Source organism: Brassica napus, chromosome C8, assembly GCF_020379485.1.
Source record: "Brassica napus cultivar Da-Ae chromosome C8, Da-Ae, whole genome shotgun sequence".
NCBI classification, from domain to species: Eukaryota; Viridiplantae; Streptophyta; class Magnoliopsida; order Brassicales; family Brassicaceae; genus Brassica; species Brassica napus.
In genome coordinates, this window is record NC_063451.1 from 39,765,988 (window position 1) to 39,791,564 (window position 25,577).

At 36.4% G+C, this 25,577-nt stretch overlaps 6 protein-coding genes, 1 non-coding gene and 1 pseudogene across 8 annotated transcripts; 5 read left to right on the plus strand and 3 right to left on the minus strand.

Moving 5' to 3' along the window:
• The first annotated feature begins 3,993 nt into the window (after window positions 1–3,993).
• LOC106363603 (glutathione S-transferase T3-like) lies at window positions 3,994–4,782 on the plus strand. The gene has a single exon (XM_013803320.2). The coding sequence runs from the start codon at window positions 3,994–3,996 to the stop codon at window positions 4,780–4,782; it is 789 nt and encodes a 262-aa protein (XP_013658774.2).
• Window positions 4,783–6,640: 1,858 nt separating this feature from the next.
• On the plus strand, window positions 6,641–7,099 carry LOC125592017. The gene has a single exon (XM_048766990.1). It carries the CDS (start codon window positions 6,641–6,643, stop codon window positions 7,097–7,099), a length of 459 nt encoding a protein of 152 aa, XP_048622947.1.
• Window positions 7,100–9,178: 2,079 nt separating this feature from the next.
• TRNAI-AAU lies at window positions 9,179–9,252 on the plus strand. Its single transcript has one exon. It is a non-coding gene; the product is annotated as a tRNA-Ile (tRNA).
• Window positions 9,253–9,632: 380 nt separating this feature from the next.
• On the minus strand, window positions 9,633–10,867 carry LOC106385233 (transcription factor PAR2-like). The gene has a single exon (XM_013825169.3). It carries the CDS (start codon window positions 10,215–10,217, stop codon window positions 9,891–9,893), a length of 327 nt encoding a protein of 108 aa, XP_013680623.2. The 5' UTR covers window positions 10,218–10,867; the 3' UTR covers window positions 9,633–9,890.
• Window positions 10,868–13,746: 2,879 nt separating this feature from the next.
• Window positions 13,747–15,017, plus strand: LOC106368311 (probable NAD(P)H dehydrogenase (quinone) FQR1-like 2). Its single transcript, XM_013808233.3, has 2 exons — window positions 13,747–14,132; window positions 14,680–15,017. Exons 1-2 carry the CDS (start codon window positions 14,038–14,040, stop codon window positions 14,864–14,866), a joined length of 282 nt encoding a protein of 93 aa, XP_013663687.2. The 5' UTR covers window positions 13,747–14,037; the 3' UTR covers window positions 14,867–15,017.
• Window positions 15,018–17,899: 2,882 nt separating this feature from the next.
• On the plus strand, window positions 17,900–20,110 carry LOC106368308 (putative F-box protein At3g58950). 2 transcript variants are annotated; one of them, XM_022708132.2, is made up of 4 exons: window positions 17,900–18,194; window positions 18,334–19,308; window positions 19,374–19,514; window positions 19,604–20,110. In XM_022708132.2, the coding sequence occupies exons 2-4, from the start codon at window positions 18,337–18,339 to the stop codon at window positions 19,928–19,930; spliced, it is 1,440 nt and encodes a 479-aa protein (XP_022563853.1). In that variant the 5' UTR covers window positions 17,900–18,194; window positions 18,334–18,336; the 3' UTR covers window positions 19,931–20,110. The 2 variants fall into 2 exon arrangements, with proteins under 2 accessions (XP_022563853.1, XP_013663684.1); XM_013808230.3 differs by lacking the exon at window positions 17,900–18,194 and having other exon boundaries at window positions 18,322–19,308.
• Window positions 20,111–20,961: 851 nt separating this feature from the next.
• LOC106368309 lies at window positions 20,962–23,399 on the minus strand (annotated as a pseudogene).
• Window positions 23,400–23,407: 8 nt separating this feature from the next.
• LOC106368310 (magnesium transporter MRS2-4) lies at window positions 23,408–25,352 on the minus strand. Its single transcript, XM_013808232.3, has 3 exons — window positions 24,813–25,352; window positions 24,132–24,532; window positions 23,408–24,053 (listed from the first exon to the last, which is right to left on the minus strand). The coding sequence occupies exons 1-3, from the start codon at window positions 25,141–25,143 to the stop codon at window positions 23,496–23,498; spliced, it is 1,290 nt and encodes a 429-aa protein (XP_013663686.1). The 5' UTR covers window positions 25,144–25,352; the 3' UTR covers window positions 23,408–23,495.
• Window positions 25,353–25,577: the final 225 nt, after the last annotated feature.

A 25,577-nucleotide genomic window follows, 5' to 3' on the forward strand; every position in this document is an offset into this window, starting at 1 on the left:
ATATGAATATGTGTGTATGTATATATTGTATATGTAGTTGTGGAGTCTATTAAATAGTGTAGAACTTCTATCCAAAAGTTCTAAAAATTTTTAGAACATTTCCAATGGGAGTTCTATATATGAATATGTGTGTATGTATATATGTATTTAGTTGTGGGATCTACTAAATAGTGTAGAACCCTTACCCAAAGGTTCTTGTTTTAGAACCTTTGGGTAGAGGTTCTACACTATTTAGTGGACCCCACAACTACATACACATATTCATATTTAGAACTCCAATGGATAGAATTACCATTGGAGGTGCTCTAAGTTTCATCAACTTTGGAGACTTATCCCCGTTTGTAAGGGGGGCTTTAAGCTGTAATTAGAGAGATTATCATGTTGTAAGGATAAAATGTGATTCTAAACACATAATGTGATGTTTTGTGTCTATTTTTGACAAAATTAGCACATAGATATGCTAATACCAAAAACAAAGAGATTATACTACATCTTTGAAGCTAGTAAAACACACAATCTTTTGAAATATCAAAGTCTGCAAGCACACAAAATTTATATAATCTAACATAGAAGTCTAAAATTAACCAAGAACGACCAAGCAAACTAACTATCCAAACAAATAAGAACCTAAAATCAAGATGGTATCGTTGGTCTTAAGAAGAAATATAGCTAACTGGAGATACAAAAACAAAACAAAACAAGGGTTTGATCAATCAAAGAAATAAATAAAGATGCATCAGAAAAACAAAATGTTTTTTTATTGACAAAAATCAATAGATAAGTTCCATCAACGTTTGACCAAAAAAAAAAAAGTTCCATCAACTTTGGAGATTTGTCCCATTTATAAGGAGACTCTAACCTATAACAACGAAAGAGCTTTAAAAAATACATACAAGCACCAAGCTAAAGCATAGATTCAGTCAACCAAGAAAGGCTTTCGTGCCTAATTTGGACAAAGAGATATTCAATAAATAACGGATTTATACTATATTATAATTAACAGAGGATATAGTACATTAGCTCGAGATGCTAATACCAAGAACAGAGAGATTCTCATTCAATAGAGGGTGTAATAATACACTAACCCAGAGAGATAATACCAAACACCAAAGTCAATAGGTTAGCAATGATGAGACGTGAGTACTAAAAACATTGAGATTTTCATCTAATCAGAGGCCTAGAGGAATTGCATTTTTAAACATTGTAAGAACAATGTTTAAAATATATAAGTTATATAGTCTAAACATATCAATCACTTGGTAGGCCAAGTATGCAACATGCATGATGAAAAATGATGTATGGTTTTGACAAAGTTAATAGATTAGAGAGTCCATCAACTCTGTAAGAAAAATATACGCTAATAACAAAGCATATACATTTTCAATCAATGAGGTAGACTAATATTTCAATACTATAAGACACGAGGTCTAAAACTCAGGTCCTTAAGTATATACCAATTTATATAATCCAACGTAACAATCACATGGTTGATGTATGATGCAAGATGCATGATGATGTATGATGCAATATGATACATGCAGGATGACAAGAGTTGTTGGGAACCACACTGAAGTTTAACCTGAGAAAACCTCCTCGGAGCACCTGCAAACCTTAGAAGCTTTCAAACTGCAAAGTAAGTCTTTACTTGGTCTATAACTTAAATGAATATTCAATGTAGTTAATTACGGAAAGATGTTTAGGAAACCACATACCTGTGAATGTAACAGAGATCTGTTACAGTTGAAATTAGATCATTGTCTTTCTCGAGCGCAAAGTATCTGTTTCTGAATCTTATCCTCTGTTTAAAGACTTAAGTTAAAGCCGAAGGTTCTGTTTTTCTTCCAACTAACCGAAAGCAGATCATTGTCTTTGTCCAAATACCTCTCATTTAAGCCGCATGTATTGTTTTATGTCCAACTAACCAAAAAACAGTTCACCGTAGGACCTCATTCATTTAAGCCGTGGGTGCGTAATGGATCTGTTTACAAATCTTAGCCTCTGTTCTGTTTTACTTCCAACATATCATATCATGGCCTTCGTCCAAAGACCTGACTTTGTTTAAGCCGTGGGTTATTATAACAAATTGTGGTATCTTAGCTCTATCTGAAGACACTTTAAGCTCTGTGTGTGCTATAACAAATTGGCTTTTGTATCTCTTAGCCGATGTCTAGAGACTAAGTTTTAAGCCACATGTCATGTTCCAACAGATCATGGCTTTTGTCGATAGAGCTGACTGTTTAAGCTGTGGGTCATAGAAAGTGGTATCTTAGCCTCTGTCTGTTTGAAGATAGATTAAGCCGTGGGTGGGTGTTATAAAAAAAATGGTTTTTGTATCGCATTCTTTGTCTAAGACTTCTTTTAAGCCGTGGGTACACAGTTGACTTACTCGTTCTCTTCAGTCAAGCCGTGGGTAGAGTGTGAATCTTAGACCATGCGCATCAGGGGATCATGAGGGGGTCGTGGGCTCGAGTTCTTAGGCCCGAATGATTTAAAGAAAATGAAAAATGGGTTTTAATCGACGAATCGGGCCTTACGCTTGAACCCGTAAGAGGCGAGTTCAAGCAACGCGTCGGGCTCTGAGTGGCTTCTCCTTTCCGCGTCGACGAGGAAGAAAGGAGGGTATACGCGTTAACCAATTCATTTCTCTCATCTGTGAAAAAAACCAGGGTTTTTTCTCTCCGAGGCGATAATCCACGCCGTGGCGATTCCGTCGTTATTTCTCCATCAAATCGATTCCTTTTTCTCTTCTCCACACTCTTAGGCCAGTATTGAGTAGATTGACGGTGTGGTAGCGTAGATTTTGTGTGCGATAGGGATTTGCGATGGGGTGATTTTAAATCGATTTGGAGATTTTTTTAAGGGTTTTTAATCGTTATGGAAGTTCGATTGAGGATTCAGTTACTCATATTCTTCCTTAATTATGTGCTAATAATTTGATTTCTGTCACAGATGGATCCGGCAGAGGAGAGAAGACATTCAAAGAGGCAACAGGATCACATAAACATGCTAGGGTTCGTCAGCGATTCAGAGTACGGGATTCCCAAAAGGTGTCCATGTGGTGGGAGAATCATCGATGAGGTTCGCCGGAAGGACGACTACGACACTCTTCCGGGGAAGCGGTTCTTCACATGCAAGAACTACGAGGTAAGTTTGATTTTAAACGCTTTGATTATCGTTTATGGGTTTGCAAATTGTAGAGTGTCTGATATTTGTTTATGGTGTAACCAAGGCTGATGGATTCCACTATCGTCAGCCTTGGGTGATAGGTGTGCAGGAGGAGATCGAAAGGTTGACTAAGCGGGTGGAGGAGGCTGAAGAAGTGATGTTGAGGTCGTCGAATCTCTGTAAACTGATCGACAAACTGGAGGTTAGTGACAACACATTTTCAATACTTGTGTGGTATGTTTTGTGTGACTAACACTTTTTGTTTGATGTTTACATGTCCAGGATCAGGTTAAAATGCTCTCTGAGCAGGTAGATGACCTCACCGTGCAGGTTGCTACGTTGGAGAAGGTCTGCTTCGAATGAAACCGAAGGTAAGACTCAACCCCACCTTAGATGTAGTTCGAAAATGGCTGTTACAAATTGTTGATTGGTATAACCAGTTTAGCTATTTAATAATTAATTTAATACAAAGCTAACCGGTTTTGAAAGTTAACTAAAAGTTATGAAAGCTTAAAAGATAACTACAACAATAACTACAACTCCACCTAGAACTCTAACTACAACTTTTAAAAATCTATAATTAATTTTTTGTTGGTTGTTGGTTGCTGTGAACTCTCAATAGATTGTACTTAGGTGTAGTTAATATTTTCCAGTGAGTTGATGTGTATTCACTGCCGTTTGTGAAGTACTTGTGGTAGGTAGAGTTTGTTTAATTCTTCTGCTTTAGTTAATTATCTCAAATGAAAGCAAAAACTAGTTTATAAAACATAGCAAATCCACAACTAAAAACACACAAACATTTAAACAACAAACCAAACCCAAAAAAAAATGGAACCTTTCTCCTACAACTCTCCCGGGTTTGTTAACCTTTTAGCTTCGCAGAGCAGTCCCCCAAAAGACGTGGACTCTGCTGAGGCAGTTGGTAACTCACCCGGGTTAGTTAAACCTTTGGAAAGAAGAAAGTGGGTTGTCAAAGAAGACCTTGTGCTCATTAGCGCTTGGTTGAACACGAGCAAGGATCCCATAATCGCTAATGAGCAGAAGGCAGGAGCGTTTTGGAAGAGAATAGAGGAGTATTTTAACTCAAGCCCTCAGCTCATTGGCGCCGTTCCTAGAGAATGGAGTCAATGTAAGCAGAGGTGGGGAAGGGTGAATGAGCAGGTGTCCAAGTTCGTGCGTTGCCATGAAGCCGCTTTGAAGGAGCAGACAAGCGGGCAAAATGAGAATGATGTCATGAAAGCTGCACATGACATCTTCTTAAATGTCTTTAATGTCAAGTTCGCACTTGAACATTGCTGGAGGGAGCTGAGATTTGATCAGAAATGGAGGTCACACGCGTTGTCGAAAGATGGTGGAAAGGAGAAGAGGAAGGAAGCATGTCCGGAGGTGGTGGCTGACGATGAAGAGGTGAGGCCTCCTGGTGTAAAGGCGAGCAAAGCAGCGAAGCGCAAGAAACACGGGAATGAAGCAGCTTATGATCAAATAGAAACCATGCTAGCTCTGAAAAATAACATTTCCAAACAAAAGATCCTTGATCGTCTCATTGGCAGAAATGAGGAGACTCTTTCTGATCAAGAAAAATCCCTTAAGTATAAACTAATTGGTGAAATGCTTTGAGTTGGTTAGTGCCTTGTATTGGTGCTTTGTTTAGGTTGCTTTGCTTAGCGTGATCGGATGGAATGTTTACGTTTCTTAGCTTAACTTGATTCGATGCTTAACATGAATTATTGATTGGGTTTTATTTTCTTTTGCAGGTCAGAGAGTGCAGGTCACGGGTTGGAGTGAAGCTGTTGGAGGTGATCAGTCGTTGCAGGTGAAGCCTAGTTGTTTTTTTTTTATGTTGCGGGTAGTTGGACTTTAGACCATCTTTGGTCACGGGAAAGTGTAGTGTTTTGTTTCTTGCTACACTTATTTCATTCACGGATTGTCTAGTATGTATAGTGTCAGTCACAACTTGATTCACGGATTATGTAATATGGTTTCAAGCTCTCTATATATGTTTGCATTGTATCATTATATGAAATAGCACTTCTCTCACTTATTACTCTCTATCAAATTCATTCTCTTATAGCACTTCTCTTTGTATTGAGTGAGATAAGAATGTTTTGTTGTAAATGCTAAAAAGTCGAGATCAATCAAGTGATTCCCATTTAGTACCACTTCTCTCCATGGTGATTATCTAGTACCAGTTCTGAAGGAAACCGACACATTCAAGTTATTCCCATTTCGCTGCAAGGTGATTCACAAACGGAGACAATAGCAAGGATCCACAACAAGGTATAATATACAGCTTAGTTATGAAAAAATTAAAAGATTATGAAAATAAAAGATGATAGAGTAATAATGATAGAGTAATGTATAAAGTAGAATATGAAAAAATATAATATGAAAAAAAAGAAAAAGTCTAATGTTATGACAACTTTTATAGACTAATGTTATGACAACTTTTATAGAGTAATGTTATAAAAAAAATTAAAAGATTATTCACATAAAAGATGATAGAGTAATGTTAAAAAAAAAAAAAATAGAATATGAAAAAAAAGACAACTTTTATATAATTATGATGAAAGAGTATTTTAAAAATATAGATTATGAAAATAATTTATATAATTATGACAACTTTTATATTATTAAGACAACTTTTGTCATGTTAGGAAAAAAAACACCAATGTCTTCCTCATCAAGTGATGAAGTTGATGAAGCTTTAGAAGAAATGGTCGACCAAGTAGTTGATAATTTCATCGACTCAGTGATTCATGCTCATCCCAACAAGCCGACGAGAAGAGCTTATAACGAAAGAAATCGGGAACAAGGACACAATCAACTATGGAACGATTATTTCACGGAAAATCCTACATACCCACCGGAAATGTTTAGGAGGCGTTTTCGAATGAACAAGCCATTGTTCCTTCGCATTGTCGAACGTATAACTAATGAAGTTCCATACTTTCAGCAAAGACGAAATGCTTGCGGAAGGAACGGGCTATCTGCACTTCAAAAGTGTACGGCAGCTATACGTATGCTGGCATATGGTCAATCGGGAGATACATATGACGAATATCTCCGACTTGGTGACAGTACATCACGTTTATGTTTAGAAAATTTCACTAATGCAATAATTCATTTGTTTGGAGATGAGTATCTACGAAGCCCTACACCTGAAGATCTTCAACGATTACTCGATGTCGGAGAGGTACGCGGGTTTCCAGGGATGATAGGCAGCATCGATTGTATGCATTGGGAGTGGAAAAACTGCCCAACAGCTTGGAAAGGTCAGTACACACGTGGTTCAGGAAAGCCGACAATTGTCTTAGAAGCCGTGGCATCACAGGATCTTTGGATATGGCACTCATTTTTTGGATTACCAGGTACCCTCAACGATATCAATGTTCTTGATCGGTCACCAGTTTTTGATGACATCTTACAAGGTCGAGCACCTAAAGTTAACTTCAAGGTCAACAACCACACTTATCGTATGGCCTACTACCTTACGGACGGAATTTATCCGAATTGGGCAACATTTATCCAATCCATCCCACTTCCTCAAGGTCCTAAAGCTGAGCTATTTGCTGAACGTCAAGAATCCACCATAAAAGATGTCGAACAGGCTTTTGGAGTATTGCAATCGAGGTTTGCAATTGTTAAAAACCCAGCTCTACTATGGGACAAGGAAAAGATAGGAAAGATTATGAGAACTTGTGTTATATTGCACAATATGATAGTAGAGAACGAACGACACGGATACGCTCAAATTGATACATCTGAGTTCCAGTCAGGAGAGTCAAGCAGAAGTTCGAAGGTGCAACGGAGAGAAAGTATTCATGTCGGTGATATGTTAGGCATTCGCAGAGAAGTTCGAGATAAAGAGAAGCATGATCGTTTGAAAGCTGATTTAATGGAAAATATATGGCAAAAGTTTGGTAATGAAGATTAATAATGTTTGTATGTTCTTCTATTTCTCAATTTATGTAATCTACTCTTATGTATTGAATAAAAAGTTTTTAAATATTTATAATATATTTTAATATTTTATTTATGTATTCTCAATAATTTAAAATTTTTTAAAAATTTTTTTTTTTTTTTATTCCTATGAACTCCTTCTTCGGATTCACTAATGCAGAAAACAGTAGATACAGGTTCATAACTATTCATGGACCCACAAAAAAATATTAAAAAATCTTTATGAACCCCAAGAGGGATTTACTAATGCTCTTGCTCTTAGCCTCTGATTAAAGACTAAAAGTCTAATACAAAGGTTCTGTGTTTCTTTCTACTAAAGACTTTCATTTAAGCCGTCGGTACAATATCCTTTTCAATATAAATCAAAATTTGACTCAAAAGTCTTTGTCTACAGACTTCATTTTAGCCGTGGGTACAGTTTAGTTTCCCATTTGAATCAAAAATCGGATGCATAGTCTTGTATTAAGACAAGATTATAACTTGTGTGTATTGTTTATCCAGGGGCTTTAACTTCCAACTAACCAACAAAATCAGATCCAGTCCGTGGGTACAATTTATGTTTCAGTGAATCAAAATCCGACAGAGTTGACTTTTGTCTTAAGACCTCACTCAAGCTGTGGGTACACAATTGACCTATTGTCTTTCGTCTAAATGTAGTAACCTTATTTTACTACCATAGGACAACCGATATTTGTAAAGAATAATAAGAACATAAATCAAAATTACAATACTGAAATATAAAAATAAAGAAGAATTGCAGAGTCGAGATAGTTAATTTCTTTCCTTAAATCTTTAAACGCCCCGTAGTGTGACGGTTTTATAGCGCTCAGATTCCCAGGATACAACTGCAGCATTGTTTCTGTTCCGAAAAACAAAATCTATCGACCCTAATTTTGTGTTGTACTCTCATACTCAAAAAAAAAAAATAATAATAAACATAACTATTCATAATGGGAGAATTGTTTTTTTTTTCTTTGTTGTTGTATTCAAGGTAGCTTGTAATGAGAAGACCAATAGCTATTATATAGCCCACAGACCAAACCATACGTTTGTCATAAACCACACCTTCAACGTAAGGTAATTAATACGGAGATTTGAGAATTATTCTCTCATTATAATATGGATGTGCATTTAAGCAGAAGTTACAAAATTAAAATCAACTTTGCATTCATTTTCTTAAATCACGTTGACCATGTCCATTATTATTAGAAAAGATATTTTCCCATTTCTATTTTAACTTTTGTCAACCACAAAGTCCAAAATAAAGACTGAGACTAACAAGACCAAAACATGAAATTTATACATGGTCCAAATATCTTTTCTTATACAATCAAAGTGTTAAACTTTAATGTATTTTCTCAATTTTAAATAAAATAGGAATTAAACCTCATATTTCTAATATGAATATTTTATAAATAATCCATTTTAAATTTTCATTTCTCATTCAAAACCAACTATGATTTTGACATACAAGTAACATTCGGTTATTCCGACGAACGTCTTCATCCGGAAACTTACCGAAAAATGGTCGAAAGCCATTTAGTCAAAAACGAGTTCCAACACTAAAGACTTCACTAAGAGCCGTGGGTACAACTTATGTCTCAATGAATCAAAATCCAACACATTGTCTTTGTCTAAAGACTTCTATTTAAGCCGTGTGTATCTGGTTCCTTCCAACCAACCAAAACCATATCCATCGTTCTTGTCTCTTTCTAAATCGGACGAGTTTTTTTCCTAAAGACTTCATATGAACGTGTTTGTGAAAATTAAAAAAATTATCTGCAAAATTCAACTCGGCATCTTAGAGGATTACAAATTTACGGAGGAGGATCATTGATGTCGATCGAGAGAAGAAAAAAAAAAGTTAGACGGGAAATAAAAGGGTTGTAATTTGCTAGCTGTGCTAATCACGCGTTTTTTCCTGACGGCTCTATTTTAGAATAATGGGCCAGTTATTTCTTCCAGGTCCAATTCTGAAGAACGTTATTTTCTTTTAGCTAGTTGGAGAGCTCTAAGAATACGATATAACTTTATAAACTTTTATGTACACAATGGCCTATTAGCTCAGTTGGTTAGAGCGTCGTGCTAATAACGCGAAGGTCACAGGTTCGAAACCTGTATAGGCCACATTTTCTTTTTGGTCCACCATAATCAAGCCTTAACCGATTTGATACACGCCCATCTCTTCAATTTGAAGCAAAGCACTTGGCAACATGGTCTTAGTGATACCTCCTTCTACGGCCCAATAGTGGTAAGCTCCACTGGACCCAATTTTATTATAATCAATCCGCTCACGATTTTTTGGGTTTTAACTCAGAATAATTATTGGACATATATATTGTAATATTTATCCATAAAAGAACCAAAATTTAAATTTTATAAAATCTCATTAATATATTTATTTTCACTTTTTTTTTTTGAAAAAAAACGCTTTTTGATTTTCACTATATTGAGTATTGAGTCTATTGACCCCTCCTTCTAGCGTATTTTTAGTTGCACAACCTATACTTAATTAATGTCCGAATTTTGAAAGAAAATGTATAGATTTCCTCGGTTTTCCGCAATATTCGAAATATATAAAAAACATCAGATAAAATTATGAACTCGAGCTAGGCGCCAGTGAGTCACAATCAAAAATAATAATATAAAATAAAGTAAATTTAAATAAATAAAAAATGAGAAATTTGTTTTTTTTCTTTTAATGATTTGGGAGAACTCCATATTGTTTGTGATAATCTTCAACCTCCAAACTTCATATCATCATTCTAGTCACAACGCTCAAGAAACGCAGTGAGAACTTTAATGGCTTTGATCTGACACTGCAGAGCCAAAATGTAACTCGCCGTCTCTTCAAACAGCTCGTCGACTTCGAGCGCCGTTCCTCCGGGAACTATTGTCTGAAGAGTCTCAATCTTCTCCTCGACTGCTTCTTCATCATCATCATCTTCTACGTCACTCTCGCTTACACTCGTCGTTGCATTTGACAATCTCTGTCTTGTTCTGCGAGTGAAACCGTCGGGGCGTGCGGTCACGGTGGTGGAAGGTGACGGAGAGGAGCGTTTGGTGTGGGAGGTAGCTAGGGTTTTCTCCATTGACGGAGGGTGAGAGAGGTTGTGTTGGAAGAAATGGGGTAAAGAGATGTATATATTTATGTGTGATGGAATTGATAGAATGGAGTTGGACCGATTAAACCGGATACCGGTTCGATACTACCCGAATTTGTCATAATTTGAGGTAACCGATGGGTATATATATACTACTAACCGATGGGTCATGGGTATAAGTTGAACTTGGTACATTGGTTTATTTTGTTTAGAACGTTTTGACTTTTGAGATGTTATGTTCTGTTCGGTTAGGTTTTGATTTGGCTTTTATGTTGCGAAATTGGGTAACACCGGCACGCGATCATAGCTGGGTCCAGTTGTGATTTTCCATTTTTGTTTGTGTTTTCGAATTATTCAGTGTTTTTTGTTTTGCTGGTTATGAGAGATTTGGATCATGATCGTCACGCGCTTTGTTGAGGGGTTTAGTGGAGACGTCACTGAACTCAAGTGGATCTTCCTGAGGTCCTGACAGATAGATAGATTGAATCTTTATTCTTTTATTATAAAGTTTAAATTGGAAAATCAATGTCATTAACAGTAAATAACATGCTTAGTTAAGTAATGATGTACTTATCGACATGTGTTAAAGTTAATTCATAAGACTTGTGGGTTTTTGTATTCTTTTTTGGAAACATTAATAATGATGAATTTGATAAATATTCCACCTACAAAAAAAACAAATGCCATTAAAAACTAACTAATGAAAAAAAAAAACTAACTAATGAATGCATATTGACAAATGCATTACATGCTATTTCCACAGTTTAAAGTAAAATTTATTGATGTATACTAGAACCAGCTTGACCATTGTTATATACTATATGATCATGAATCAATACGACAGTCTAACAAATTTCTTACAACTCAGTATTTTATATTTGCAAACTTACAAGAATATACTGGCATCTAGGTGTTTTCCTGCAGTAATAATTTTTTTTAAATTTAAATTATATTTAAACATAAAATTTTATTAATAATGTAGATTTTATTATTTTCTTTCCAATATTTAATATAAATTTTATTTAGTTAAATATAAAATTAAGATAAAAATAATTTTTTATAAATTATATTTAAGAAAATACATGTATATATTTAAAATTATAGTCTTGATAGATTTTTTTATCTATTAATTCTTTTTGTTAAATATATTAAATCAATTTGTATAAAATTAATAAAAAATGATGTAAAATTATATAATTATCAAAATTAAAATTATATAATTATCAAAAATTAAAAATAAACAGTATTTATAAAATTGTAGATATATAAAAGAAACTAATGATATTACACTTAAATTTTTATAATTTTAAAAAAAAATTGCTGAACATTTCATTACTAAATTTATTATATTTATAAGAAACTCAATTAAATAATATTTCAAAATTTGTAATGTAATATTTGAATATATTTATTTTAATAATGATGTATGAGTTATTACCATATTCTAAAATTTTACCGGAAATATAAATGAAAAATAAATGTAATGTATGAGTTATTACCATATTCTAAAAAATTAACCAAAAAATTCAAATCAAATTAAATGTAATTGTGCATGTCATATTTACTCATAATCCATATCATCAATTTTAATAGTTATGTCATATTTTTTTGTGAAATTGATTATAAATAGTACATGTGGCAAATCACTTCTCAGAGTCTAAGATATATTTCTTGAAGACCTAAGTGCCATTTAATTATAAGATTTACGATTCCGTTCTCTTGTTGGTTCCTTTTAAAGTTTTGTTCATCAAACATTATAAAAATTAAAAGTATTTGAAAATTGAAGATAATGTATGCAGCTTTAATCTTATTTTCCACTTATTGGGTTGAGATGATGATGTGTCCTGAGTCCTGTAGTTAAGCATGTATCCAAGATCCAGTTATATTAATAGGTTACACATATTTATAATCATTATTTTCATTCCCACAGACCACAATGTAAACATATAACAACCTTTAAAATTTCAAGTCAATGAGGCTTGAATCAAGTTAATGGTGATGATTAATACTTAAGTATGGTAAGAAAGGAAACAAAGAGCTAATTCCAAACGCGCGAGAGAATCACCTGCGCCAGATGCATGGGAGAGCGTGAGAGAGATGGGAGACCCACAAAAGCTCCGTAAAAAGGGAAAAGAGAAAAGGAAAGCACATGTGGTCACATGAGTTTCTAAATCTATCTATCATCTCCATGTGCCTCCTCTTTGCTTTCCCTCTCTCTCTCTCTCTACACACACACACACCAAAACTTACACACACAGCCTATACATATAATAATGAAGAGGGAATGAATAGATTAATTAGATATATACAGTCGTGGAGGGTGAAGCTGTGTGCTGGTGGTACTATGATGATCTACTACTTGCACATGATTTCTTCTTTCTAGTATGGGAGCCTCGTTACATCTTTTTACGGAACCTACCTTTCGAAATCCTTAAAATCCTTCTCATTTTTGTCAACTCTTTGTTATTTATTCAAGAAATTCTAGTCAAGGGAGTATTATAGATTAATTTTACGTATATAATAAAGTATACAAAATTAAATAAGAAGGATAAACGTCATCCTCATATCGGCATTAATCTTTGCGTAACACACTCGAATTCATCATGTTCCTTGTTTTAGCTACGGATCAATTTGTTGTTGATCTTCACCATATAAATAATTAGCTCTAATTTGTATAATCTTCAATTATTAAATCTGAACTGGACTTTGTATTATTTTTATTCTTTGCTTTAGCATTTAAATTTGAAAATTTGCTAGAGAAATTTTTTAGAGCATTAACTTTCTTTATAAAAAAAAGATGGGATTATAATATGAAAACTCTACTACTATAAAAGGAAAGGAGAAGGTCTGTGATGTTTCCAATGATGGAATGGAGAGGGGTTTAGGGTTTATTGGGATTGAGATTTTCAGAATAGGTCTCATCATCTACCAAACCTCACGCTTACCCCCAATTCTATAATTTTAAAAATATTTGTTGTTTATATAGCACACAAATACACAATGTTAGACTTGACTTGGGTTGATCATTGTTCAGACGTAACCTTTTCTTTTTCTTCTGGATTTCATAATTGTTCATTTTCTTGTAAATTGGTGGTAGTTAATATGCGTAGTATACAGATGCGAAATTAGGCGAATTTTGTGGTTTGCGCCTTAGTTGAAATTAGTGGTTTGCGCCCATGAGATAATTGTTTTTTTTGTGGGAGAAAGATAAAGAAATTAAAAAAGAACAAAGACGAAGAGGACAGAGACAAGTGATGTGTTATGGTTTTATTAGTTGCAAATTACTTGTCGTCTCTCTTTATGTGGTTGAGAGATATGGGCCAAACAGGTAGACCTAGACTGACGGTTTTATCTTCGGGACAATGGTTACATGGGCATGGGTCCCTTTTGCACCATCTTTTGCCTCTATTCTGGTTGGTTCTTTCTTTGTCTCCATTTCCCAATTTTTTTGTTTTAAAAAAAAATTGTAGGTATCTGGATTAATATCTAAGAGCAAGGCCATCGGGGACTCCTAAAAGAGGTTTCAAACAAAATGAAAAAATAAATAAATGAAAAAAACCAAAAAAAGAAAGAACCGCCTCTTAAATGGGCCTTTCTGGGACTGGTAGAAGACCCTAACGTGGCAGTTTTCTATACGACCTCCTCATAATGTTTCTCTCTCTCTCCTTTGCCTTGCGAAATCAATTTGCCTCCGTTCTGGAATCTCATCAGAAGAGAAGAAGGCTTGAAGAGAATAGCAACGATCAATCTGACTCCTCTCTCGTTCTCATCAATCCGCCTCCTCTCTCGAATCTCTTTCTTTGACTCGATGGGGCAGCTGTGGAAGGAGCAGACGGTCGCCGGGAAGCCTGCTGGGTTCTTCGTGAGTACGGGGACTCAGGGAGGTGGACAAGAGACCACTGCGTAAGCTAACTCTGTTGTTTCTGTCTGAAAATAAAGTAGTTGACTTTGGAGTACAAGTGTTTAGTTCTTGTCATCAAAGTTTTGTCTTTTGATTTTTGATTGAGGCATTGTATGAAATTAATGAGAAAGTACATAAAGACATGAACTTTATGTTTTACCTGAAAATTTTGTTGTGTTCGACAGTTGAGTTTATAGTCTATGGTGGAATCTTAATAAAGGTTTTAGTTTTAGAACTCAGTTGGACCTCATCAATCTGCGGTAGATTCTTAATGTTCTTTCTCAGCTGATTTACTCCTAACTTCTATGGAATCTATACCCTTCTTTTTTTTGTCAATAGGCTTCTGTGATAGTTTGATTCCTTTACACAATATTTTTGTAATATTGTCTAGTACTGATGATCTAACAAAGCAATACAGAGAAGCATAACAATGTGAGGTATTACATCACATGGCTTTTGTAGATCTTAACAAGTGTACAATTAGATGGTCCTTTATTCTGCTATTTTGTAGTGTCAATCTCTGAAACATACAATGTGTTTGTTTTGCAGATGGACAGCAATCACACAGCTGGTGCATCACGGGATGCTAATCGTCCCCATAGGCTACACATTTGGAGCAGGAATGTTCAAAATGGACTCGATCCATGGAGGCTCACCTTATGGAGCCGGTGTGTTCGCTGGTGATGGCTCAATAGAAGCTACGGAGACAGAGTTGGCTCTTGCTGAACCTCAATGAAAACCTCAATGAGGTTCATTTTCTTTCAAATCATTTAACTTAAAAAAAAAAAAAATTAAGAACCTTGATGAGGTTCTCCCAATGGAGGACGAAAAAATTAAATAGACAAACATGGGTTCTAATGTTTTCAAATCATAAAATTAACCACTAATTTAATCTTAAGAACCCTTTATGGTCTCTAAGCAATGGAGTGGTCTAAATAATCTAGTCGATGCCGACAAAATAGTCTAATCTCGAATTTTTCTTAATAAAACCTAAAAAATGGCTCTATACCTAGCCAAGTAAATAGCAACTTAATTTTTGGTAGATATCGAATCCAAGACTAAAAGGGGTTTACGCCTTACTCGAAATTCTACTCTTATCGCATTCTATCACTGCTTGGTTATTCCCAACTTTATGTTACACTAAACATTTTGATCTTATCCTATTCTGCCTGCGGATATCCGTATATGCAACATATTGTTTTATAGAGCGAAACTTTTTACTTCAGTTTTTGGATGTATTCGTTCTTCAGATGTGAAATGTTGTTTTTCTCATTAGCTTTACGTATAACAAAACAAAAGCTAAATCTGCAAAAGGTACATAATTATATAGCTGAAATATTTTTGCATATCCAAGAACATTGAATACGATTTTCTTTGATATAATATAAATCATTGGTTTTTACGTGATTAGGGGATACTGTTTTTTAGTGGAGTCCGGAAGAAGAAAACAAAAGTGATGCTCGCGACATGGGGCTTCCACACTGCCACAGGCCACAGGCCACATGCGTCGGATCTGCCATGAGAATATCACCAACATCATCATAAGTGAAGTGACGTCATCAGAAAGATCACCATGATCATGTGCATGTTCAGTCATCGCATATTCTCATCCATCTGTCACCAGAGTAAGCATAGCTACAAAGTTATTTGTCCACAAGAAAAAAAAAATCCAATTCAGACCATGAGATTAAAACCCCAAGGACTTGAATACTCAAGGTCCTCTTCTACTGATTTCACGCCACAAGAAAACATTAATTTTAGATGTTTGATACAATTTTGATTAGACGGGATATATTAAAAATAAAAGAAAACATTAATTTTGCGGTCCCTACATATATAATAACAAGGGCTGATTAACGTAATAGCCACATTTTAGTGAGAAATCAAGAAAATAGACATGATTTTGACATAATCTACTCACTGATTTTTTGCTTTCATTCAATCCGGTTATAGTCCCCAATTTCCCTAGTAACAAATTAGTCACAAAAAAGTTTTTAAAACGTTTTTGTGACTACGCGTTGAAATTAGGAAAAGCTCGTCGCATATTGATTGGTAAATAGAGACTAAAGTGTGACTTCAAAATAAGTAGCTAATTTTGTGACTAATGTAACTACGATTGTAAAAACGTAGTCTCAAAATCAATTTTTTTTGTATTGTTCTTTAGTACACCTTTTAGCTGATAAAGATGAGTATTGAAACTTGTTTGGTGGTGGGAAAAGCAAGCAGGCTGAATAGTGCAGTTGATATGCTTCTAAAACAAAAAAAACTCAGACCAAATGCAAAGTCTACATTACAAAGCGGAGATAGATAAATCTATAATTAGGATTAGAGTCTAAGAGATATATAGAACAAAGCAGAACCAAAGAAGATGATGACAGAAACTATGAATACAAACTTTTGCTTAGAGACGCCAAGGAAGCAAGACGGTCCCACACTAGCCAACTCTAATGCCAATGTATTTGAGAAATAAACCTAAACAGCCGTGTGATAAGAAGAGAGCATACTAAGCTAAACCTAATGATCATAATGATGTGTCAAGCACGCAAATTTTATGAGGTTTCATTTTTTTAAAAAATTCTAGTATTTTGTTTTGTTTATAAGGCTTTTATATTCAGTTATAATCTGTAAGAGCTAGGGGTGTTCAATCACGATATCGGTTCGGTTTTTTCGGTTTTTCGGTATTTCGGTTAGTAAAATATAACTACCATTCTAAATCCATATTTACTTCGGTTCGGTTCGGTTTATATACCGTTGGTTTTCGGTTTATTCGGTTTTATACCAAAAAACATAATTCTTTATTTTGGGATCATATTATATGAATTTTAGAGTCTTGTTGTCAACAAATTCATTTATTAAAAAATATTATAAATTTAAATAAAAGAACAAAATAAAAAATGTTTCTATCATCTAATAAAATAATCAAATCTATAATTAAAATCAAAGCTCAAAATTTTGATAATAAAAATAAAAAACAAAAAATAAAACAGAAGCACGAAGCACAAAAAATAAGTTATTATATTCTTTCATATTTAGCGTTCATCAAAGTCATGTTTCTTCTATTAAACACGAAACTCTATTCGTTTATTGATAAAAAAAATTGTGAAGAATTTCTACTAATTGTTATCATCAAATTTACAATCTTTATTTCAATTTAGTCAATGCTAAATTAAAGCAAAAAGATCAAAATAAGACTAAGAAAATAAGAAACATGTTTGCGATGAATTGTTATTTAATTATAGTTCAAGTGTTTTACAAATAAGGACTATTTTATTACTGTAAAAAATATGGTAATAGTTATTAGCAAAAAAACTAACTTATGATTTTCATACGTTGTTATAAAATATATACTATACATGTTTCTATTTTTTGATCGGTTTATTCGGTTTTATCGGTTATATACCGAACCATATCCAAATCTTACGGTTTTTTAAAAATCATATTCATTCAGTTTGTATGGTATATACCAAATCCAAACCATATTATCTATTTCGGTTTGGTTCGGTTCGGTACGGTTTGGTTTTACCAGCCCTAGTAAGAGCCATTTTGTCTCTATTTTAAATGCTACTAACATGCTACACTAAATTTATATCAGCCTAAATATCCTATCTATACGTCGTCACTTTTTACATTTTTCTACAGTAATGATTCTTAGAACATTTTATTTTTTGATATTAATATTTAAATTACATAACTAATATAAGTATATTTATTTATTTATTTCTAAAATTAATTGAACCATTAGATATGATAAATATGTGTCATTTGGCAGAGTGTAAACCGTAAATAAACCGTGAGATGGTTTTGATTGTGTTTAGATTTGGTTTGATTTGAAAACCGGTCCATGAGAAATCTATGGCAAACCAGGAAATTAGAAATCAAACCAAATCTAAACCAAGCCGTCGTCTGTTCTACTTCGTTTCCCTAAACCTCTGATGGCGGTCGGCATTTGCAATGTCTTGTTAACTTGGATGGATTCAGCAAGCACTCTCTGGCTCTCTCTTCAGCTTTTAGAAAATAATCTCTAAAACCTTTCCCAAGTTTGGGTCTTGGAGAACAACACAAAGGTACGTGCCCAACTTAACTCACATCTGATTCTCCTGTTTGAGCTTGTTTCGATAATCCAAAGTGTCAAAAATCAACTTGCTTTACGAACTGGGTCTTACTTGTTGGGGAAGAAAGGTTAAAACTTTTATGTTTGTAGAGACGATGGATCTGGTCAGCAGTCTACCGGAAGAGGTTCTTTGTCATATCTTGTCTTTCATGTCCACAAAGGAAGCTGCTTTGACATCGGTTCTTTCAAAGAGGTGGCTCAGCTTGTGGACGCTTGTACCTAATCTCGACGTTGATGACTCTGTCTTTCTCCATCCTGAAGAGGGTAAGAGAGAAAGGGAAGGGATTCTTCAGAGCTTCATGGATTTTGTGGAGAGAGTATTGGCTTTGCAGGGAGATTCTCCCATCAAGAGGTTCTCCCTCAAGTGCAAAACCGGTATTGATCCAGACCGTGTGAACCTGTGGATACGCAATGTGCTGCGGCGTGGTGTTTCAGACCTCGAACTTTACCTTGATTTTCCTAGATTCGGTTCTTCTGATAATGATGATGAAGATTATCAGTTGCCTTGGGAGATGTTCGAGAGCAAGACGCTAGTGGATTTGAAACTAACGAGTGAGTTCGGTGTTGATTGGTGGAGGGATCAAGGTACGTTGTTACCAATGCTTAAAAGCCTCAGGATTGACTCGGGGGTGTTGGTTTTGTTATCTGATGAGCTTGAGCAGTTTGTTTATGCTCTCCCTGTGGTTGAGGAGCTGTGCTTGGCTACTATGGTGTGGTTTGATTCGGATGAAACCGTGTCGAGTGCAAGCCTCAGGAAGCTAACCATATACGCCAAAGGTTTTGAAGACTTTGGAGGAGATCCAAAGGGCTTTTATTTTGATACTCCAAGCCTGGTTTACCTTGATTACTCTGATTACGTTGCCGCTGACTATCCAGTAGTTAACTTGACGAGTTTAGCTGAGGCTCGCCTCAACCTTTTGGTGAAGGAAGATCAAGTCGAACTAATACGAGCAGCAGCGCCAAATGGTGAAGATGATGTTGTTATTCAGCGTTTCAGAAACGTGTCAAAGCTCATGAGTGGCTTGATAAATGTTGAGAAACTTTCCCTCTCTGCAGATACTCTCGAGGTCAGTTGCTCTTTTTGTACTTATCATCAAAGGTCATGGTTTCATTTAGGGTGTGTTTGTTTCAGGTGCTTTCTCTAAGTTGTGATTCAATGCCTGTGTTCAACAACCTCAAATCTTTAAACATCAAGAGCCACAAAGAACGGGGATGGCAAGCAGTGCCGGTTCTCTTACGAAACTGTCCACACTTAGAAACTATAGTCTTTGAGGTGGTAAAACACAACTCATTTTGCCTTCAAAACATTTTACAAAGATGCAGTTCATTTTTTACAAATAACATTCTTGTCTTTGCTTTCAGGGTCTCGTACACCACGTGACAGATGATTGTGGGGATGCTTGTGGCTGCATTTCCCGGGAGGACAAAGGTCGTTCGCTCGTATCTTGTCCAGTGAAGAAGATACAGATTCATGGTTTCAAAATAACAGTACCAGAGATGAAAACGATTAGGCATATCTTGGAGTCTTTGCCGTGTTTGAAGGAGATGAAGATATATGCTGAAGATGATGATGATGATCCTATAAACTTGGAAGTCCTTAAAGGGTATAAGGAAATTGAGATGGCTATGAAATACTATAGTCAGTTGTTTAAGTGTGATGTAAGCTTCGTAAGGCCTGGCTCCTTGTGAGAAAGTGGACTGCACGACCAGGCAACGAGTATAACAAAAACTCTGCTTTCTGTTTTCTTGTTTAGAAGAACTTGGTTCATAGTTTGGTATTTTCTTAATGTTTAAAGCTTAAGTTTGTTTGTGCACACTCTTGCTCACTTATTAGTTTATGTTGTCCTTGTGGGTTGGACGCTCTGGTTTGATTGCGTTTAGATTTGGTTTATCTGGTTTGAAAAACCCCCCGGTCCATGACAAAACCTCTATGCAGACCAGAAAATTAGTAACCAAACCAACCTAAACCAAGCCTCTTTTATACTACACTTCTACAACTTGGTTTTACCTCTCTGATGGCATTTGCAACGCCTTGATAGCTTGGATTCATCACTCTCTGGCTCTTTAGTCTTTTTTAGAAAACCTCTTAAATCTTTCCTAAGTTTGGGTCTTGGACAAAGCTTCTTTTCCATACCAATGTAAGTGCCCAAGTTAACTCCCATCTCTCAAAGAGGTGGCAGAATCTCTATACCATCATTCAAAAAAAATGTTGAGTTTGATGATAGAGCTAAGAACCAAGGGAGTCTAACGAGTTTCTTGGACGGAATGCTGGCTCTGCCTCTGAGTTCCCGAGCATAAAGAAGGTCTCTATAAGATGTTCTGTGACTGATGAACTTCCGAGTCATTATACTCTATGTCAACCGTTTTCTCTGTAATGTCTTGAAGCGTGGTGTCTTATAGCTTAAACTTTCTTTGTGGGCTGGCCAAGCTGAAAGCTATCCAGTCCCTTTTGAAGTCTTAGCAAGACGCTTGTTGAGCTTTAAACTAGGGACTGGTGTTGTTATCTAAGTGTGTGCCATTGCCTCTTCTTTCTATATGTTATACATATTTTCAGTATTTTCAGCTTGAGAAAATACAAGAAGATGAATAGGATGTTGTTTCCAGTCGTCTAGCTAGGTTGATGACATGTTGATTTTGTTTGCAGATGTTTTATTTCTTCCGTGATGCAATCCCGATTTGTTTTGATTTTGCTTGTCTGCTTCGAAGGTTTGTTAGTGATCTTAGTTCAAATGACAAAGGTTTCTGCCAAAATTCAGAGAACACCATAACTATAGGAAGACAAAGAACAACAAAGAATCACACACACACAAAGATCTCCACATTTGTTCCTCGTAAACAACTTCATTGCGCAGTCAATTTTCTAAGCAAAGACTCGCACCCATGGAGCTTCACATTGCAGCTCAATGACTTGTAGTAGAGTTCCAACATCTGCGCTCTAAAATCAGTAGCTTCAGGGACATCGAACTGTCTAGGACAGTTCCCTTCAACAGTGATTAGTAGCTCCTCCAAACACGGAAAATACTCCAAGAAATGACTGATCATTGTTGTCTCTCTCATTGTTCCTATAAACCCTTCAATCTCTATTCTCTTCACCTGACAAGATGTGATTGAACGGCCTTTATCCTCCCGGGGAATGCAGTCACAAACATCTCCGCATGTTTCTGTCACAACATGTAGAAGACCCTGAAAGCATATTAAAGGATACATAAGGGCTCCAAAGAAATGAACTCTCTCTTTCTACATGTTTGACATAAATATATACACTCCCTCTATTTCAAATTAAATGTCATTCTAGATTTTTCCATATCAATTAAAAAAGGTTAAATGTTCAGTTTTTCTTTTATTTAACTACATATTAGAATTCTATTCCTTTATTTTTTTTCTCAATTTATATAAAGGTAAAAAATAAATTAATTAATAACATAAATTGCATCAAACTCTAAATGGACATTTATTTGGTAAAGAAAAATTTATTCTACAACAATATTTAATATGAAACGGAAGGAGGATAAGTTATGTTTAATACCGTAATGCATAGAGTTTCTAGATGTGGACAATTCTTCAGGAGAACTGGCACTGCTTGCCATCGACTCTGGCCACTATAAAAAACTAACACTTTGAGGTTGTTGAACACCGGCATTGACTCACAGCATAGAGAAAGCACCTAGAAACAAGACAAAAAAAAAAACCCAAATAGACATAACATGACTTATTATGTTCCAGGAACTGAGACAATTCTCAAGACCAGCGAAATAAACTGTCTGAACATATATATACTGACCTCGAGAGTAGTGGAGTTGAAGCAAAGTGTCTGAACATTTCGTATGCCACTCATGAGCTTTGCCATATTAACAAGTCGAACAGCGTCATCGTACTCATCATTATACTCATTAGGGAATCTTGCTCGTTCCACTTGATCATCAGTTAAACTAATGTTGATCCGAGCCTCGGATAGATTCTGCAAGTTAGCTAATGGATAGTCTGCCGGGATAAAATCCGAGTAACCTAAGTAAACAAGTCTTGGTGTGTCAAATGAGAAACTGCCTGAAGAGACAAGACTTGATTTAATTATCAGGTTCTTGAGGCTTGCACTTGACACGGTCTCATTCGAATCTAGTCCCTTGACATCATACATTTCTAGCTCCTCAAGCGCAGGGCAGGCAGGAAGAAGCATCTTTAACTTATAACCAGCACAAAACTCAACTGATTCAAGAACGAGAATCTAGCATTGGTAAGTAAATGCTCCCGGTACACCAACCAAGATCAATCCCACTTCCTATCTTCAGCTTCACTAGTTTCCTGCTCTCGAAACCTCTTGGATACAGCCAATATCTACTACTTCCAAAGACTATGCATAGGTCAAGGTCGGTAACGCCACGTGCCAACGCATTATATATCCAATGATCCACACGGTTTGCATCAACACCGGTTCTACACTTGAGGGAGACTTTGTTAATAGTAGAAATTAACTGCAAAGCTAATACCCTATCCACAAACTCCATGAAGCTATCTAAGATGCGGCCCCTTTCCCGTTTACCCTCTTCTGGATGCAGAAACTCAGAGTCATCTATGTCAAGGTTAGAACCAGACACAAACAGATTTCTCCACCTCTTTGAAAGAACCGTTGTCAAAGCAGCCTCCTTTGTTGAAAAGAAAGACAAGATATGACAAAGAAGCTCGTCTGGTAGATTGCTCACACGATCCATATTATCTACACGAAAAAAAAAGAGCTATGTATACTACCTATATAACAAAGCATCAGCTAATTACCAATCAGTTCATCTGTTACTCTGTTTTGTATATCATAAACCTACCTTGTTGCAGAAGCTAAGTTCAATACACTCAGATTTAGGGTTCGGTGAGAAAACATGCAGCAGCCAAAAGGCATATGGTGGAGAAGGTCCCAGGCTTTCAGTTGGAAAAGACATGCAATTGCATCTGAAGAAGCTGAAACGTCCAATGAAATTTAGGGTTTTAAATTAGAAGGCAGAATTGGGTTCTTTTCATTCCGGTTATTTAAAATCACCGGTTCAGTTCGGTAAACAAACCGGGATTGCTCGACTTTGGGCTGTTATTAAAGTATAGTGGAGAAAAGTAAGGAAGCCTAGTGGCAAATTGGTGATTAACCATATACGCAGAGAGAGAGAGAGAGAACGATTTATCATCTCTAGCCAAATTAAACTTTTATTAATCACTAAAAAGCATGTCTTATATGGGGTTTTATTACATACAAGTGTCCACAGAGAAAGAGAGTTTATGAGCCAAGCAGCTTCTTCCACCTGGCGTAACCAAGAACGACCATGAAGAGCACAAAGCAAAACGCAGTGATACTCCACACGAAGTACCAGAAGATGCCGTGGATGTTATACAACGGACACGGTATGTTCATCCCGAACAAGCTGGCCAGTAACGTCTCTGCAGTTATTGCAAACGAGGCCATGGTCAGAATCAGCTGCAGCTGGATCAGCTGGTTACGTTGATTGTCCAGCTGTATGTTCACGTAATCTTCCGTGTCGTCAATGTATTCCCTCACGGTAAGAATCTTGTTCCGCATCCCGTCAAGTTGCATGAAGTATGCCTCCAGCAACATCTCCAGATCCTCCACATCGTCTTCATCCATATTGCTCGTCACCATGCTCGCGCTTCTGTTTGATGTGAGCCGGTAAAGATTCGATGAGTTATGTGGTGGGGCAACGGATACTGTCCCCTCGAGTAGTGCCTCCGCTTGCTGGTTCTGGTTCCATTTCCTTGTCAAGTACAAGTCTGCCATGTCTTCATTGTCATCTAACAAATGTTCAAGTTCATCTCTCACCTGAATAAATGCACCCAACCAAGCAGGCGTCATGTTTCAAACATTAATAATACAAAACGCTAAAAAGGAATACAATACCTTTTGAACACGGGCTAGTAAGCGGGTGAGATTACTCTTCAAGCTTCGCACATATTCAAGATTCTCAGTACTGACATTCTTGGTGAGTTCATCAAGAACAGGCCACGCATCCGTCTCGAGTGATGCCACACTGGTGTCAACAATTGAGCAGACAACCTCCAGAGCCATCTCAAGGACCTGAAACTCAAATGGAAGCTCACTCTGCAAACCCTCTCCAGCTTCCGGATCAAAAGACTGCACATTTGGAGTAGCTTCCAGTGCGTTCGTCTGAGGAAACTGTTGCTTAAGCCGGTCAATAAACGGTAGAACCTCAGGACGGAGAGGGTCCAAGAGAAGCACTTCTTCAGCAGTAACTATCGCCTTTATAACCTCTAAGTTAACAACAATAGCTTTCTCCCTCGCTACACAGAAAACAACACAAAGCTAAAGAAGCTACAACAGAAACATATATAGCTAAACAAACAATGATCATGGAAACATTCGTCTCGGCCTCCAGACTTCGAATTGATTAAGAAAAATACATATAGTGATCATTTAGTTTCCACCTGCCTAGACGGAGGTCTCGGCAAATCGGTTATAACCGAAAGATTTTTTTTAAATCTAGTTAGGGTTCAGGCGGCCGCCTAGTGCTAATCCTCGCCTAACTATGGTTCTTGAACATTGGTGATTCGTATTGATTACCGAGAATGTTGGAGGAGTGGGAGAAGACAGGGCCGAGAATCCTCAAATCCCTAGCGGGAACCGAAGAGCGTTTGATGATTGTGCTCTTATCGCATTCCACCACTTCCATCGCGCCGGTGCGATCGAACCTCATCCACAGCCTCGCTCCTCCGGCTTTCTTCTTCGCCTTCCCCGTCGTACCTGCCGCGACCGATCCTCCCGCGTTGATCGGCGAAGGAGGCGGCGGAGACGAAGGATTAGACGACTGATTGGGATCATCCTTCACCGACGAACCTTTCTTCCGGCGGCGGATGCTCGAGAGGCGGCGAAACGATAAGGGGCCTTTCCCCATCGCGATCGATCAGAGATTAGGCGGCGGGGGTCGCGATCTCTGCCGCTTCTTCCTCGATTTCTCGTGTGGAAGCAGATCCTTCCTCTGCCATAAACGCGCTTAGTGAGGAATAGGTTCGAACTGTGTAACAAACTTTATTGGGGGCGAGATTCGTAAAAGCTAAATTTTCGGATTAATTTGCTTTTTGCTTTTTTGTTTATTTGGTCAGCGAATCGGTTTTGTAAGGTTTACAATTCTATTGGTCTTAAACGGTTTAGTTTGGACCCAGTGAGATCACATTTCTTCTACTAACGTATGTCTGGATTCTCAGAGTTTTGAATTTTTTTCGGATATTTTTTAAGATATTCGTTAGGATTTGGATTATACCAAATATCAGAAATACTTCATTACATAATCTGTTCAGATATTTTTACAGATCTATAGATTCAGTTATA

Bases quoted from the DNA above. Each gene is read 5' to 3' on its own strand.
- LOC106363603 (XM_013803320.2), top strand. From the start codon at position 3,994: ATGGAACCTTTCTCCTACAACTCTCCCGGGTTTGTTAACCTTTTAGCT.
- LOC125592017 (XM_048766990.1), top strand. From the start codon at position 6,641: ATGGCCTACTACCTTACGGACGGAATTTATCCGAATTGGGCAACATTT.
- LOC106385233 (XM_013825169.3), bottom strand. From the start codon at position 10,217: ATGGAGAAAACCCTAGCTACCTCCCACACCAAACGCTCCTCTCCGTCA.
- LOC106368311 (XM_013808233.3), top strand. From the start codon at position 14,038: ATGGGGCAGCTGTGGAAGGAGCAGACGGTCGCCGGGAAGCCTGCTGGG. The intron at 14,133-14,679 runs GTAAGCTAACTC...TTTGTTTTGCAG, and splicing joins GGTGGACAAGAGACCACTGC to ATGGACAGCAATCACACAGC.
- LOC106368308 (XM_013808230.3), top strand. From the start codon at position 18,322: ATGTTTGTAGAGACGATGGATCTGGTCAGCAGTCTACCGGAAGAGGTT. The intron at 19,309-19,373 runs GTCAGTTGCTCT...TGTTTGTTTCAG, and splicing joins TCTCTGCAGATACTCTCGAG to GTGCTTTCTCTAAGTTGTGA. The intron at 19,515-19,603 runs GTGGTAAAACAC...CTTTGCTTTCAG, and splicing joins TAGAAACTATAGTCTTTGAG to GGTCTCGTACACCACGTGAC.
- LOC106368310 (XM_013808232.3), bottom strand. From the start codon at position 25,143: ATGGGGAAAGGCCCCTTATCGTTTCGCCGCCTCTCGAGCATCCGCCGC. The intron at 24,533-24,812 runs GTAATCAATACG...TTTTCTGTGTAG, and splicing joins CCACTCCTCCAACATTCTCG to CGAGGGAGAAAGCTATTGTT. The intron at 24,054-24,131 runs GTATTGTATTCC...GCATTTATTCAG, and splicing joins TACTAGCCCGTGTTCAAAAG to GTGAGAGATGAACTTGAACA.